Source organism: Oncorhynchus mykiss, chromosome 2, assembly GCF_057628025.1.
Source record: "Oncorhynchus mykiss isolate SJ-2025 chromosome 2, ASM5762802v1, whole genome shotgun sequence".
In the NCBI taxonomy this organism is placed as follows: domain Eukaryota; kingdom Metazoa; phylum Chordata; class Actinopteri; order Salmoniformes; family Salmonidae; genus Oncorhynchus; species Oncorhynchus mykiss.
Genome location: NC_143023.1, coordinates 103,431,335 through 103,449,456, shown reverse-complemented (window position 1 = coordinate 103,449,456; position 18,122 = coordinate 103,431,335). Strand labels below are relative to the sequence as shown.

The 18,122-nt window shown below is 39.9% G+C and overlaps 1 protein-coding gene across 1 annotated transcript; it reads right to left on the bottom strand.

Moving 5' to 3' along the window:
* Positions 1-258: 258 nt before the first annotated feature.
* On the bottom strand, positions 259-17,558 carry LOC110501464 (snRNA-activating protein complex subunit 5). The gene is made up of 4 exons (XM_021579054.3): positions 17,241-17,558; positions 13,456-13,550; positions 2,960-3,037; positions 259-2,859 (listed from the first exon to the last, which is right to left on the bottom strand). The coding sequence occupies exons 2-4, from the start codon at positions 13,543-13,545 to the stop codon at positions 2,698-2,700; spliced, it is 330 nt and encodes a 109-aa protein (XP_021434729.2). The 5' UTR covers positions 13,546-13,550; positions 17,241-17,558; the 3' UTR covers positions 259-2,697.
* Between the last annotated feature and the right edge of the window lie 564 nt (positions 17,559-18,122).

Genomic DNA, 18,122 nt, shown 5'->3' with positions numbered 1-18,122 from the left:
ACAACTGGGTTACTGAGGCTACAACTGGGTTACTGAGGCTACAACTGGGTTACTGAGGCTACAACTGGGTTACTGCTGCTAATGTTACGCACAAATATCATGCTCTCAAGACATACTAACATCTCACCATTACAATAATGGAAGGTTAGCATATTTGTTGGGGGGGTATTTGTGCGTCTAACTTTCTCACTCATCATTATTCACGATTCATTCAGGATTATCCTTAACCATGGTAACATCCACATTGATCTAGAAGTGTTTAGAAACATAGTGTTCTTATTGACATTCAAAAGTGACTCCAAAATGGCACAATACATTGTTCATCAGCCATTTCTATTTGGCACAACGATCTGAAACACAACCAAAACAAACAGCAAATGCATCCAACAACTTAGAGTAGAGTAGAGTAGAGTCACAAGCTTGATGTAATCATTGTGTGCTATGAATATGGGACCAAGTACTAAACTTTTGACTATTTTAATACAGAAGTGAATTTGTCCCAATACTTTTGGGCCCCTAAAATGGGGGGACTATGTACAAAAAAGTGCTGTAACTTCTAAACGGTTCACCTGATGTGGATGAAAATACCCTCAAATTAAAGCTGACAGTCTCTACTTTAACCCCATTGTATAATTTCAAATCCAAAGTGCTGGAGTCAAAACAACAACAAAAATGTCACTGTCCCAATATTTTTTGAAGCTCACTATATATACACAATGCATTCCGGAGGTATTCAGACCCCTTTAATTTCCCCAAATTTCGTTACGTCACAGCCTTATTCTAAAATGTATTAAATCGTTTTTTTCCCTCATCAATCTACACACAATAGCCCATGATGACACAGCAAACACAGGCCTTTAGATTTATTAATTTAAAAAGAAAAACAGAAATATCACATTTTACGTAAGTATTCAGACCCTTTACTCAGTACTTTGTTGAAGCACCTTTGGCAGCGACTACAGCCTTAAGTCTTGGATATAATGCTACAAGCTTGGCACACCTGCATTTGGGGAGTTCCTCCCATTCCTCTCTGCTGATCCTCTCAAGCTCTGTCAGGTTGAATGGGGAGTGTTGCTGCACAGTCATTTTCAGGTCACTCCAGAGATGTTCGATCAGGCTGGGCCACGCAAGGACATTCAGAACCTTTGCCCCAGTCTGAGGTCCTGAGCACTCTGGAGCAGGTTTTCATCAAGGATCTCTCTGTACTTTGCTCCATCCATCTTTCCCTCGATCCTGACTTCCAGTTCCTGCCTCTGAAAAACATCCCCACAGCATGATGCTGCCACCACCATGCTTCACCATAGGGATGGTGCCAGGTTTCCTCCAGACGTGACACTTGGCATTCAGGCCAAATAGTTCAATCTTGGTTTCACCAGATCAGAGAATCTTATTTCTCATGGTCTGAGTCCTTTAGGTGTTTTTTTTGGCAAACTCCAAGCAGGCTCTCATGTGCCTTTTCCTGAGGAGTGGCTTCCGTCTGACCACTAACATAAAGGCCTGATTGGTGGAGTGCTGCAGAGATGGTTGTGCTTCTGGAAGGTTCTCTAGAAGAGTCTGGTGGTTCCAAACTTCTTCCATTTAAGAATGAGTGAGGCCACTGTGTTCTTGGGGACCTTCAATACTGCAGACATTTGTTGGTACCCTTCCCCAGATCTGTGCCTCGACACAATCCTGTCTCGGAGCTCTTCGGACAATTCCTTGTCAACTGTGGGACCGTTAATATAATCCAAATCATGTCCAATCAATTGAATTTACCACAGGTGGACTCCAATCAAGTTGTAGAAACATCTCAAGAATGATCAATGGAAACAGGAATGGAAACCAGAGCTCAATTTCGAGTCTCATAACAAAGGGTCTGAATACTTGTGTAAATCAGGTATTTCTGTTATTTTTAATACATTTGGAAACATTTAGAAAATCTGTTTTCGCTTTGTAGAATAAATAAATACATATTTTTTAGAATAAGGCTGTAACGTAAAAATAAATGTGGAAAAAGGGAAGGGGTCTGAATACTTTCCGAATGCACTGTATACACAGTGAACAAAACATTAGGAACACCTTCCTAATATTGAGGTGCGACCCCTTTTGCTCTCAGAACAACCTCAATTCTACAAGGTGTCAAATGCGTTCCACAAGGATGCTGGCCCGTGTTGACTCCAATGCTTCCCACAGTTGTGTCAAGATGGCTGGAGGTCCTTTGTGTGGTGGACCATTCTTGATACACACAGGAAACTGTTGAGTGTGAAAAACCCAGCAGCGCTGCAGTCCTTGACACAAACCGGTGCACCTGGCACCTACTACCATACCCCGTTCAAAGGCACTGAAATGTCTTGTCTTGCCCATTCACCCTCTGAATGGCACAAATACACAATCTATGTCTCAATTTTCTCAGGGCTGAAGAATCCTTCTTTAACCTGTCTCCTCCCCTTCATCTACACTTAATGAAGTGGATTTAACAAGTGACATCAATAAGGGATCATAGCTTTCACCTGGTCAGTCTGTCATGGAAAGAGCAGGTGTTCTTAATGTTTTGTACATTCAGTGTTTATGTCTAGAGGCCTATGGGTTCCTTATTCCCTATATAGTGACCAGGGCCCATAGTGCTCTATATAGGGTTCCATTTGACCAGGGCCCATAGTGCTCTATATAGGGAATAGGGTCACATTTGGGACAGGCCCACTCAGTGCTAATATAAACTCAATAATAATCTTCCTCCTCCTCCTCAGGCACTGCTTCAAGCTCATTGTCATCTACATCCTCTTCCTCCTCCTCCTCCTCTTCCTCCATGTGGTAGTCTTCAGGACCACTCAGCAGCAGCCTGGTCTGGTTGATCACTACTTTATCATCCAGGTTCAAAACCTGCAGGGAACACAGTCAGGTTATTAGATGAAGGGGGGTGAGACGTGTGTGTGTGTGTGTGTGTGTGTGTGTGTGAGAGAGACGTGTGTGTGTGCAGTACCTCAGGAGGACTGGCAGGTTGTGAAGGACCCTCCTCTGTCTGAGCGTTGATGATACACTTCAGGGCCCCTTCTTCAAACTAAAACAACATTAATACACTGTTCAGACCACATGAATTCACTGAACACTATATACTAACCCTAATACACTGAACAGACCACATTAACACTGAACACTACATACTAACCCTAATATACTGAACACTATATACTAACCCTAATACACAGAACAGACCACATGAATTCACTGTTCAGACCACATTAATACACAGAACAGACCACATTAATACACTGAACACTATATACTAACCCTAATACACTGAACAAACCACATTAATACACTGAACACTATATACTAACCCTAATACACTGAACAAACCACATTAATACACTGAACAGACCACATTAATACACTGAACACTATATACTAACCCTAATACACTGAACAAACCACATTAATACACTGAACAGACCACATTAATACACTGAACACTATATACTAACCCTAATACACTGAACAAACCACATTAATACACTGAACACTATATACTAACCCTAATACACTGAACAAACCACATTAATACACTGAACAAACCACATTAATACACTGAACACTACATACTAACCCTAATACACTGAACAAACCACAGTAATACACTGAACACTATATACTAACCCTAATACACAGAACAGACCACGTTAATACACTGAACAGACCACATTAATACACTGAACACTATATACTAACCCTAATACACTGAACAAACCACAGTAATACACTGAACACTATATACTAACCCTAATACACAGAACAGACCACATTAATACCCGGAACAGACCACATTAATACCCAGAACACTACATACTAACCCTAATACACTGAACACTATATACTAACCCTAATACACTGAACAGACCACATTAACACTGAACACTACATACTAACCCTAATACAGTGAACACTATATACTAACCCTAATACACTGAACACTATATACTAACCCTAATACACAGAACAGACCACATTAATACCCGGAACAGACCACATTAATACACTGAACACTACATACTAACCCTAATACACTGAACACTATATACTAACCCTAATACACTGAACAGACCACATTAACACTGAACACTACATACTAACCCTAATACAGTGAACACTATATACTAACCCTAATACACAGAACAGACCACATGAATACACTGAACAGACCACATTAATACACTGAACACTATATACTAACCCTAATACACTGAACAAACCACAGTAATACACTGAACACTATATACTAACCCTAATACACAGAACAGACCACATTAATACACTGAACAGACCACATTAATACACTGAACACTATATACTAACCCTAATACACTGAACAGACCACATTAATACACTGAACACTATATACTAACCCTAATACACAGAACAGACCACATTAATACACTGAACACTATATACTAACCCTAATACACTGAACAGACCACATTAACACTGAACACTACATACTAACCCTAATACAGTGAACACTATATACTAACCCTAATACACTGAACACTATATACTAACCCTAATACACAGAACAGACCACATTAATACCCGGAACAGACCACATTAATACACTGAACACTACATACTAACCCTAATACACTGAACACTATATACTAACCCTAATACACTGAACAGACCACATTAACACTGAACACTACATACTAACCCTAATACAGTGAACACTATATACTAACCCTAATACACTGAACACTATATACTAACCCTAATACACTGAACAGACCACATTAATACCCGGAACAGACCACATTAATACACTGAACACTACATACTAACCCTAATACACTGAACAGACCACATTAATACACTGAACACTACAGTTGAAGTGGGAAGTTTTTTTTCACAATTCCTGACATTTAATCCTAGTAAAAATTCCCTGTCTTAGGTCAGTTAGGATCACCACTTTATTTTAAGAATGTGACATTTCAGAATAATAGTAGAGAGATTTATTTCAGCTTTTATTTCTTTATTCACATTCCCAGTGGGTCAGAAGTTTACATACACTCAATTAGTATTTGGCAGCATTGCCTTTAAATTGTTTAACTTGGGTCAAACGTTTCGGTGCGCCTTCCACAAGCTTCCCACAATAAGTTGGGTGAATTTTGGCCCATTCCTCCTGACAGCTGGTGTAACTCAGTCAGGTTTGTAGGCCTCCTTGCTCGCACATGCTTTTTCAGTTTTGCCCACACATTTTCTATATGATTGACGTCAGGGCTTTGTGATGGCCACTCCAATACCTTGACTTTGTGGCTCTTAAGCCATTTTGCCACAATTTTGGAAGTATGCTTGGGGTCATTGTCCATTTGGAAGATCCATTTCAACCTTTAACTTCCTGACTGATGTCTTGAGATGTTGCTTCAATATATCCACATAACTTTCCTTCCTCATGATGCCATCTATTTTGTGAAGTGCACCAGTCCCTCCTGCAGCAAAGCACCCCCACAACATGATGCTGCCACCCCCATGCTTCACGGTTGGGATGGTGTTCTTCGGCTTGCAAGCCTCCCCCTTTTTCCTTCAAACATAATGATGGCCATTATGGCCAAACAGTTCTATTTTTGTTTCATCAGACCAGAGGACATTTCTCCAAAAAGTAAGATCTTTGTCCCCATGTGCCGTTACAAACCGTAGTCTGGATTTTTATGGCGGTTTTGGAGCAGTGGCTTTTTCCTTGCTGAGCGGCCTTTCGGGTTATGTCGATATAGAACTCGTTTTACTGTGGATATCGATACTTTTGTACCGTTTTCCTCCAGCATCTTCACAAGGTCCTTTGCTGTTGTTCTGGAATTGATTTGCACTTTTCGCACCAAAGTACGTTCATCTTTAGGAGACAGAACGCGTCTCCTTCCTGAGCGGGATGACGGCTGCATGGTCCCATGGTGTTTATACTTGCGTACTATTGTTTGTACAGATGAACGTGGTACCTTCAGGCATTTGGAAATTGCTCCCAAGGATGAATCAGACTTGTAGAGGTCTAGAATTTATTTTCTGAGGTCTTGGCTGATTTCTTTTGATTTTCCTATGATGTCAAGCAAAGAGGCACTGAGTTTGAAGGTAGTCCTTGAAATACATCCACAGGTACACCTCCAATTGACTCAAATGATGTCATTTAGCCTATCAGAAGCTTCTAAAGCCATGACATCATTCTCTGGAATTTTCCAAGCTGTTTAAAGGCACAATCAACTTAGTGTATGTAAACTTCTGACCCACTAAAATTGTGATACAGTGAATTCTAAGTGAAATAATCTGTCTGTAAACAATTGTTGGAAAAATTACTTGTGTCATGCACAAAGTAGATGTCCTAACCGACTTGCCAAAACTATAGTTTGTTAACAAGAGATTTGTGGAGTGGTTGAACAACGAGTTTTAATGACTCCAACCTAAGTGTATGTAAACTTCCGACTTCAACTGTATATCCTACATATTACCCCTACTATACTGAACAACAATATAAATATATACTACATATTAACCCTACTACACTGAACAACAATATAAACATATACTACATATTAACCCTACTACACTGAACAACAATATAAATATATACTACATATTAACCCTACTATACTGAACACCAATATATACTACATATTAACCCTACTATACTGAACAACAATATATACTACATACTAACCCTACTATACTGAACACCAATATATACTACATACTAACCCTACTATACTGAACAACAATATATACTACATACTAACCCTACTATACTGAACAACAATATATACTACATACTAACCCTACTATACTGAACAACAATATATACTACATACTAACCCTACTATACTGAACAACAATATAAATATATACTACATATTAACCCTACTATACTGAACACCAATATATACTACATATTAACCCTACTATACTGAACAACAATATATACTACATACTAACCCTACTATACTGAACACCAATATATACTACATGCTAACCCTACTATACTGAACAACAATATATACTACATACTAACCCTACTATACTGAACAACAATATAAATATATACTACATATTAACCCTACTACACTGAACAACAATATATACTACATACTAACCCTACTACACTGATCAACAATATATACTACATACTAACCCTACTATACTGAACAACAATATAAATATATACTACATACTAACCCTACTACACTGATCAACAATATATACTACATACTAACCCTACTATACTGAACAACAATATAAATATATACTACATATTAACCCTACTATACTGAACAACAATATAAATATATACTACATATTAACCCTACTATACTGAACACCAATATATACTACATACTAACCCTACTACACTGAACAACAATATATACTACATACTAACCCTACTACACTGATCAACAATATATACTACATACTAACCCTACTATACTGAACAACAATATAAATATATACTACATACTAACCCTACTACACTGATCAACAATATATACTACATACTAACCCTACTATACTGAACAACAATATAAATATATACTACATATTAACCCTACTACACTGAACAACAATATAAACTACATACTAACCCTACTATACTGAACAACAATATAAATATATACTACATATTAACCCTACTATACTGAACACCAATATATACTACATGCTAACCCTACTACACTGAACAACAATATATACTACATACTAACCCTACTATACTGAACACCAATATATACTACATGCTAACCCTACTACACTGAACAACAATATATACTACATACTAACCCTACTATACTGAACACCAATATATACTACATGCTAACCCTACTACACTGAACAACAATATAAACTACATACTAACCCTACTATACTGAACACCAATATATACTACATACTAACCCTACTATACTGAACAACAATATATACTACATACTAACCCTACTATACTGAACAACAATATATACTACATACTAACCCTACTATACTGAACACCAATATAAATATATACTACATATTAACCCTACTACACTGAACAACAATATAAACTACATACTAACCCTACTATACTGAACACCAATATAAATATATACTACATATTAACCCTACTACACTGAACAACAATATAAACTACATACTAACCCTACTATACTGAACACCAATATAAATATATACTACATATTAACCCTACTATACTGAACAACAATATATACTACATACTAACCCTACTACACTGATCAACAATATATACTACATACTAACCCTACTATACTGAACAATATATACTACATACTAACCCTACTATACTGAACAACAATATATACTACATACTAACCCTACTACACTGAACAACAATATATACTACATACTAACCCTACTATACTGAACACCAATATAAATATATACTACATATTAACCCTACTACACTGAACAACAATATATACTACATACTAACCCTACTATACTGAACACCAATATATATATATACTAACCCTACTATACTGAACAATATATACTACATACTAACCCTACTATACTGAACACCAATATAAATATATACTACATATTAACCCTACTACACTGAACAACAATATATACTACATATTAACCCTACTACACTGAACAACAATATAAATATATACTACATATTAACCCTACTACACTGAACAACAATATAAACTACATACTAACCCTACTATACTGAACACCAATATAAATATATACTACATATTAACCCTACTACACTGAACAACAATATATACTACATACTAACCCTACTATACTGAACAACAATATATACTACATACTAACCCTACTACACTGAACAACAATATAAATATATACTACATATTAACCCTACTACACTGAACAACAATATAAACTACATACTAACCCTACTATACTGAACACCAATATAAATATATACTACATATTAACCCTACTACACTGAACAACAATATATACTACATACTAACCCTACTACACTGAACAACAATATATACTACATACTAACCCTACTACACTGATCAACAATATATACTACATACTAACCCTACTACACTGAACACCAATATATACTACATACTAACCCTACTATACAATATATACTACATACTAACCCTACTATACTGAACAACAATATATACTACATACTAACCCTACTATACTGAACAACAATATATACTACATATTAACCCTACTATACTGAACAACAATATATACTACATACTAACTCTACTATACTGAACAACAATATATACTACATATTAACCTTACTATACTGAACAACAATATATACTACATATTAACCCTACTATACTGAACAACAATATATACTACATACTAACCCTACTATACAATATATACTACATACTAACCCTACTATACTGAACAACAATATATACTACATACTAACCCTACTATACTGAACAACAATATATACTACATATTAACCCTACTATACTGAACAACAATATATACTACATACTAACCCTACTATACTGAACAACAATATAAATATATACTACATACTAACCCTACTACACTGAACAACAATATATACTACATACTAACCCTACTATACAATATATACTACATATTAACCCTACTATACTGAACAACAATATAAACTACATACTAACCCTACTATACAATATATACTACATATTAACCCTACTATACTGAACAACAATATATACTACATACTAACCCTACTATACAATATAAACTACATACTAACCCTACTATACTGAACAACAATATAAATATATACTACATATTAACCCTACTATACTGAACAACAATATAAATATATACTACATATTAACCCTACTATACTGAACAACAATATAAATATATACTACATACTAACCCTACTATACTGAACAACAATATATACTACATACTAACCCTACTACACTGAACAACAATATATACTACATATTAACCCTACTATACTGAACAACAATATATACTACATACTAACCCTACTACACTGAACAATATATACTACATACTAACCCTACTATACTGAACACCAATATATACTACACACTAACCCTACTATACTGAACAACAATATATACTACATACTAACCCTACTACACTGAACAATATATACTACATACTAACCCTACTATACTGAACAACAATATATACTACATACTAACCCTACTACACTGAACAATATATACTACATGCTAACCCTACTATACTGAACAATATATACTACATACTAACCCTACTATACTGAACAACAATATATACTACATGCTAACCCTACTATACTGAACAATATATACTACATGCTAACCCTACTATACTGAACAATATATACTCCTGCTAACCCTACTATACTGAACAATATATACTCCTGCTAACCCTAGTATACTAAACAGTATATACGACATACTAACCCTACTATATTAAACAACAATATAAACACATGTAAAGTATTGTTCCCATGTTTCATGAGCTGAAATAAAAGATCCCAGAAATGTTCCATATGCACAAAAAGCTTACTTCTCTCAAATGTTGTACATAAATTAGTTTACATCCCTGTTAGTGAGCATTTCTCCTTTGCCAAGATAATCCTGACAGGTGTGGCCTATCAAGAAGCTGATTTAACAGCATGATCATTACACAGGTGCACCTTCTATTTATTTTATATTTTAATTTAACCTTTATTTAACTTGGCAAGTCAGTTAAGAACAAATTCTTATTTACAATGACGACCCACCGGGGAACAGTGGGTTAACTGCTTTTTTCGGGGAAGAACGACAGATTTTTACCTTGTCAGCTCGGGGAGTCGATCCAGCAACCTTTTGGTTACTGGCCCAACGCTCTAACCACTAGGCTACCTGCTGCCCCAATTGATTGTGCCGAGGACAATAAAAGGCCACTCAATGTGCAGTTTTGTCACACAACACAATGTCTCAAGTTTAGAGGGAGCGTGCAATTGGCATGCTGACTGTAGGAATGTCCACCAGAGCTGTTGCCAGATTAATTTGGCAGTACGTCCAACAGGCCTCACAAGCTCAGACCATGTGTAACCACGCCAGCCCAGGATCTCCACATCCGACTTCTACACCTGCAGGATCGTCTGAGACCATCCCCCCGGACAGCTGATGAAACTGCACAACCAAAGATTTTCAGCACAAACTGTCATAAACCGTCTCAGGGAAGCTCATCTGTGTGCTCTTCGTCCTCACCAGGGTCTTGACTTGACTGCAGTTCAGCGTTGTAACTGACGTCAGTAGGTAAATGTTGACCTTCGATGGCCATTGGCACGCTGGAGAAGTGAGCTCTTCACGGATGAATCCCGGTTTCAACTGTACCGGGCAGATGGCAGACCACATGTATGAAGTCGTGTTGGCAAGCGGTTTGAACAGAGTGCTGCACGGTGGAGGTGGGGTTGTGGTATGGGCAGGCATAAGCTGTGGACAACGAACACAATTGCATTTTATCAATGGCAATTTGAATGGACAGAGATACCGTGATGAGATCCTGAGTCCCATTGTCATGCCATTCAACTACTGCCATCACCTCATGTTTCAGCATGATAAAGCATGGCCCCATGTCGCAAGGATCTGTACACAATTCCTGGAAGCTGAAAATGTCCCAGTTCTTCCATGACCTGCATACTCACCAGACATGTCACCCATTGATCATGTTTGGGATGCTCTGGATCGACGTGTATGACAGCATGTTCCCACCAATATCCATCAACTTCACACAGCCATTGAAGGAGTGGGACAACATTCCACAGGCCACAATCAACAGCCTGACCAACTCCTATGTGAAGGAGATGTGTCACACTGCATGAGGCAAATGGTGGTCACACCAGATACTGACTGGTTTTCTGATCCACACCCCTACCTTTATTTTAAGGTATCTGTGACCAACAGATGCATATCTGTATTCCCAGTCATGTGAAATCCATAGATTAGGGCCTAATTAATTGATTTAAATTGACTGATTTCCTTATATGAACTGTAACTCAGTAAAATATTTAATTGTTGCATGTTGTGTTTATATTTTTGTTCAGTGTAGGTGACATCAACTATCAGCCTCTAACAACAATCCTATTACTGGTGACATCAACCATCAGCCTCTAACAACAATCCTATTACTGGTGACATCAACCATCAGCCTCTAACAACAATCCTATTACTGGTGACATCAACCATCAGCCTCTAACAACAATCCTTTTACTGGTGACATCAACCATCAGCCTCTAACAACAATCCTATTACTGGTGACATCAACCATCTGCCTCCAACAACAATCCTATTACTGGTGACATCAACCATCAGCCTCTAACAACAATCCTATTACTGGTGACATCAACCATCAGCCTCTAACAACAATCCTATTACTGGTGACATCAACCATCTGCCTCCAACAACAATCCTTTTACTATTACAATCCACATATTATGGATGTTGAACCAGACAGAGGCCCTGCGTTGGACCAGACAGTGGCCCTGCGTTGAACCAGACAGAGGCCCTGCGTTGAACCAGACAGAGGCCCTGCGTTGGACCAGACAGAGGCCCTGCGTTGGACCAGACAGTGGCCCTGCGTTGGACCAGACAGAGGCCCTGCGTTGGACCAGACAGAGGCCATGCGTTGGACCAGACAGAGGCCCTGCGTTGGACCAGACAGAGGCCCTGCGTTGAACCAGACAGTGGCCCTGCGTTGGACCAGACAGTGGCCCTGCGTTGGACCAGACAGAGGCCCTGCGTTGGACCAGACAGTGGCCCTGCGTTGGACCAGACAGTGGCCCTGCGTTGGACCAGACAGTGGCCCTGCGTTGGACCAGACAGTGGCCCTGCGTTGGACCAGACAGTGGCCCTGCGTTGGACCAGACACTGGCCCTGCGTTGGACCAGACAGTGGCCCTGCGTTGGACCAGACAGAGGCCTTGCGTTGGACCAGATAGTGGCCCTGCGTTGGACCAGACAGTGGCCCTGCGTTGGACCAGACAGAGGCCCTGCGTTGGACCAGACAGTGGCCCTGCGTTGGACCAGACAGTGGCCCTGCGTTGAACCAGACAGTGGCCCTGCGTTGGACCAGACAGTGGCCCTGCGTTGGACCAGACAGTGGCCCTGCGTTGGACCAGACAGTGGCCCTGCGTTGGACCAGACAGAGGCCCTGCGTTGGACCAGACAGTGGCCCTGCGTTGGACCAGACAGTGGCCCTGCGTTGGACCAGACAGTGGCCCTGCGTTGGACCAGACAGTGGCCCTGCGTTGAACCAGACAGTGGCCCTGCGTTGAACCAGACAGTGGCCCTGCGTTGAACCAGACAGTGGCCCTGCGTTGGACCAGACAGTGGCCCTGCGTTGGACCAGTGGCCTTCCCTCCCCTCCTTGGAGTAATTGCTGATCTAACGTGATTGATTGGATGTATAAAAGCTTCCACTGCAGAGGCTAATCTATTCAGGAGTGTAGACTGTAGACGTACCTTGAGTCTGTTGAGTTGGTCCTGCAGCATAACTTTAATCTTCAGGAGAGTCTCCTCCTCCTTCTTCAGCTCCTGTAGACGACTCAACATGGTGCCTGGTGGAGTTAAACCATTATTATAAACTGGGTGGTTCCAGCCCTGAATGCTGATTGGCTGACAGCCGTGGTATACCGTATACCACAGGTATGACAAAACATATTTTTACTGCTCTAATTAAGTTGGTAACCAGTTTATAATAGCAATAAGGCACCTCCGGGGGTTTGTGGTATATGGCCAATATACCACAGCTACGGGCTGTATCCAGGGACTCCGCATTGTGTCGTGCATAAAAAGTCCATAGCCATGATATATTAGCCATATACCACTCCCCCTTGGGCCTTATTGTTTATCTATATACTGAGAGGGAGAGACTTTCATATCACATCAAAATAATTTCAGAAATGCTAAATACACCGGTTGAATATTTTTATATAGATAGATAGATAGATAGATAGAGAGAGAGAGAATTTTTTAAAACCTTTATTTAACTAGGCAAGTCAGTTAAGAACAAATTCATATATACAATGACGGCCTACCAAAAGGCCTCCTGCGGGGACGGGCGCTGGGATTAAAAATATAGGACAAAAACACACATGACAAGAGAGACACCACAACACTACATAAAGAGAGACCTAAAACAACAACACAACATGGAAGCAGCACAACATGGTACAAACATTGGGCACAGACAAAAGCACAAAGGGCAAGAAGGTAAAGACAACAATACATCACACAAAGCAGCCACAACTGTTAGTAAGTGTCCATGATTGAGTCTTTGAATGAAGAGATGGAGATAAATTGCAGCCGACAGTATTTTTCAGTGACTACAGGTTTGTGGTGTCTGTCGTTCCGTTTACACACAGGTGTTTGGAGAAGCAGACAACTCTTTAGCACAATCTGTCTAAAGTTTGTTTTCCGTAAACAAGCGTTGTAACATGGAGATATGACCGTGTGGGAAACCTAAACCTATAAAAAAAAGTGTGTATCAATTTGACCTTTTGTTTTTAGAAAATGATTTCTTGCCGATATGAAAAATAAAATCCTTATGCTTCCAAAGCCGAATATATTGATAAAAGTCACTTTTTAATTTATTTAACCAGGTAGGCCAGTTGAGAACAAGTTCTCATTTACAACTGCAACCTGGCCAAGATAGAGCAAAGCAGTGTGACACAAACAACAACACAAGAGTCACACATGGAATAAACAAACGTACAGTCAATAACACAAAATAAAAATATATGTACATTGTGTGCAAATGTAGAAGAGTAGGGAGGTAAGGCAATAAATAGGCCATAGAGGAAAAAAATAATTACAATTTAGCATTAACACTGGAGGGATAGATGAGCAGATGATGATGTGCAGGTAGAGATACTGGGGTGCAAGAGGGTAAGTAATAATATGGGGATGAGGTAGCTGGATGGGCTATTTACAGATGGGCTGTGTACAGGTACAGTGATCTGTGAGCTGCTCTGACAGCTGATGCTTAAAGTTAGTGAGGGAGATATAAGACTCCAGCTTCAGTGATTTTTGCAATTTGTTCCAGTCATTGGCAGCAGAGAACTGGATGGAAAGGTGGCCAAAGGAGGTGTTGGCTTTGGGGATGACCAGTGAAATATACCTACTGGAGCGCAAGCTACGGGTGGGTGTTGCTATGGTGACCAGTGAGCTGAGGTAAGGTGGCGCTTTACCTAGAGCCAGTGGGTTTGGCGACGAATATGTAGTGAGGGCTAGCCAACGAGAGCATACAGGTTGCAGTGGTGGGTAGTATATGGGGCTTTGGTGACAAAACGGATGGCACTGTGATAGACTGCATCCAATTTGCCGAGTGTTGGAGGCTATTTTGTAAATGACATCGCCAAAGTCAAGGATCGGTAGGAAAGTCAGTTTTACGAGGGTGTTTGGCAGCACGAGTGAAGGATGCTTTGTTGCGAAATAGGAAGCCGATTCTAGATTACATTTTGGATTGGAGATGCTTAATATGAGTCTGGAAGGAGAGTTTACAGTCTAGCCAGACACCTAGGTATTTATAGTTGTCCACATATTCTAAGTCAGAACCGGCCAGAGTAGTGATGCTAGTCTGGCGGGAGGGTGCGGGCAGCAATCGGTTGAAGAGCATGCACTTAGTTTTACTTGCATTTAAAAGCAGTTGGAGGCCTCTGAAGGAGTGTTGTATGGCATTGAAGCTCATTTGGAGGTTTGTTAGCACAGTGTCCAAAGAAGGGCCAGAAGTATACAGAATGGGGTCGTCTGCGTAGAGGTGGATCAGTGAATCACCAGCAGCAAGAGCGACATCATTGATATATACAGAGAAAAGAGTCGGCCCGAGAATTTAACCCTGTGGCACTCCCATAGAGACTGCCAGAGGTCCGGACAACAGGCCCTACGATTTGACACACTGAACTCTGTCTGAGAAGTAGTTGGTGAATCAGGCGATGCAGTCGTTTGAGAAGCCAAGGCTGTTGAGTCTGCCGATAAGAATGCGGTGATTGACACAGAGTCAAAAGCCTTGGCCAGGTCGATGAAGACGGCTGCGCAGTACTGTCTTTTATTGATGGCGGTTATGATATTGTTTAGAACCTTGAGCGTGGCTGAGGTGCACCCATGACCAGCTCTGAAACCAGATTGTATAGTGGAGAAGGTACGGTGGGATTCAAAATGGTCGGTGATCTGTTTGTTAACTTGGCTTTTGAAGATTTTAGAAAGGCAAGGCAGGATGGATACAGGTCTGTAACAGTTTGGGTCTAGCATGTCACTTCCTTTGAAGAGGGGATGACCGCGGCAGCGTTCCAATCTTTGGGGATCTCAGACGATACGAAAGAGAGGTTGAATAGGCTAGTAGTAGGGGTCGCAGCAATTTCGGCAGAAAATTATAGAAAGTGAGGGTCCAGATTGTCTCATCCGGTTGATTTGTAGGGATCCAGATTTTGCAGAGAAGCGGGGCGGGGGCTTGGGCAAGTTGCTGCAGGGGGTGCTGAGATGTTGGTAGGGGTAGCCAGGTGGAAAGCATGGCCAGCTGTGGAAAATAAGCATTTGAAATGATCGATTATTGTAGATTTATCAGTGGTGACAGTGTTTCCTATCCTCAGTGCAGTGGGCAGCTGGGAGGAGGTGTTCTTATTCTCCATGGACTTTACAGTGTCCCAGAACTTTTTGGAATTAGTGCTACAGGATGAAAATATCTGTTTGAAAAAGCTACCCTTAGCTTTCCTAACTGACTGAGTATATTGGTTCCTGACTGTGTCTGAGAGAGATAAAGTTAAGCCTACAGGAAACACAGCCCTTATTTTAAGTGTCTCTAAAATCCCCTATGGGAAAATGAATGGTGGAAAAACTATTGGAACCATTTCCCTATTTGACCACTAGGTTTTGGGGCTCTAATGTAATGGAACAGAGACTTATGATCAAGGGACTAGTTGAGTACAGTTTTAAAAAATAAACGGTAGATAACATATGTTGTTAGGATGTATTGATGAGGGATGGGCTGAATCTAATTAAGATAAAATTCCCGCCAAAACATCATTCAAAATCCCTCTGTAGAGAGGGAGGGTGGTAGCTAGTTCATGCTCTCATTTTTCAACATTTTGGAACATTCTAGAACATGTTAAAAAATAACCATCCCGTCTGCAGTTGATTCAATCAGGAAAAATAACCTTATCTGAAGCTAGCTAATATGCTACCAACAACAATATCGGGTTTGTAAAATCATGCACAATGGTATTGTAAATAGTTCACAACAAGTGCTTTACCGTTACAAAAACGCCCGTTTGTGTATCTCCTATTTGTAGCAGAAACAAATCCAAGGCTACTTGCAGGCTAGCTACGTGCACATTCCAAGTTGGTGCAGGCTTTGGTTGAATGGTTATGGCTAGCCAGCCAGCTAACATAAGCAAGCTACCTCATGTTACGTTATAACGTTGTGCTGTACCATACTGTTGGTTTTAAACTGCTACTCGTAATGTTTGGGATGGAACTAGGCTTTGTGCATTAAGCTGGCTAGCAATATTATCTAATGTTGTTGTAGCCTCCGTCATTCATTCATTCACGTGGGTTGCTTCCAGACATTTCCGGTTCTAGTTGCCGTCCACAACAGCTTGACGTGATCCTTTGGTGACACCTTGTGGTCTCCGACTTCATTACATTTAGACCCTTGTGATTGAAAATACAGTACCAGTCAAAGGTTTGCACACACATACTCATTCCAGCATTCTCCTTTCTTTTACCCAGTGAAGACAACACAACTATGACACATATGGAATCATGTAGTAACCAAAAAAGTGTTAAACATATTGTTTATTTTATTTTTAGACTCTTCAAAGTGGCCACCGTTTGCCTTGATGACAGATTTGCACACTTGGCATTCTCTCAACCAGCTTCACCTGTCACCTGGAATGCTTTTCCAGCAGTCTTGAAGGAGTTGCCATATATGTTGAGCACTTTTTTTTGTTGAGCTGCTTTTCCTTCACTCTTCGGCCAAACCATCTCAATTGGGTTGAGGTCAGGTTATTGTGGATCCTTATTGGTCAAATAGCCCTTACACAGCCTGGAGGTGTGTTGGGTCATTGTCTTGTTGAAAAACAAATGATAGTCCCACTAAGCACAAACCAGATGGGATGGCATATTGCTGCAGA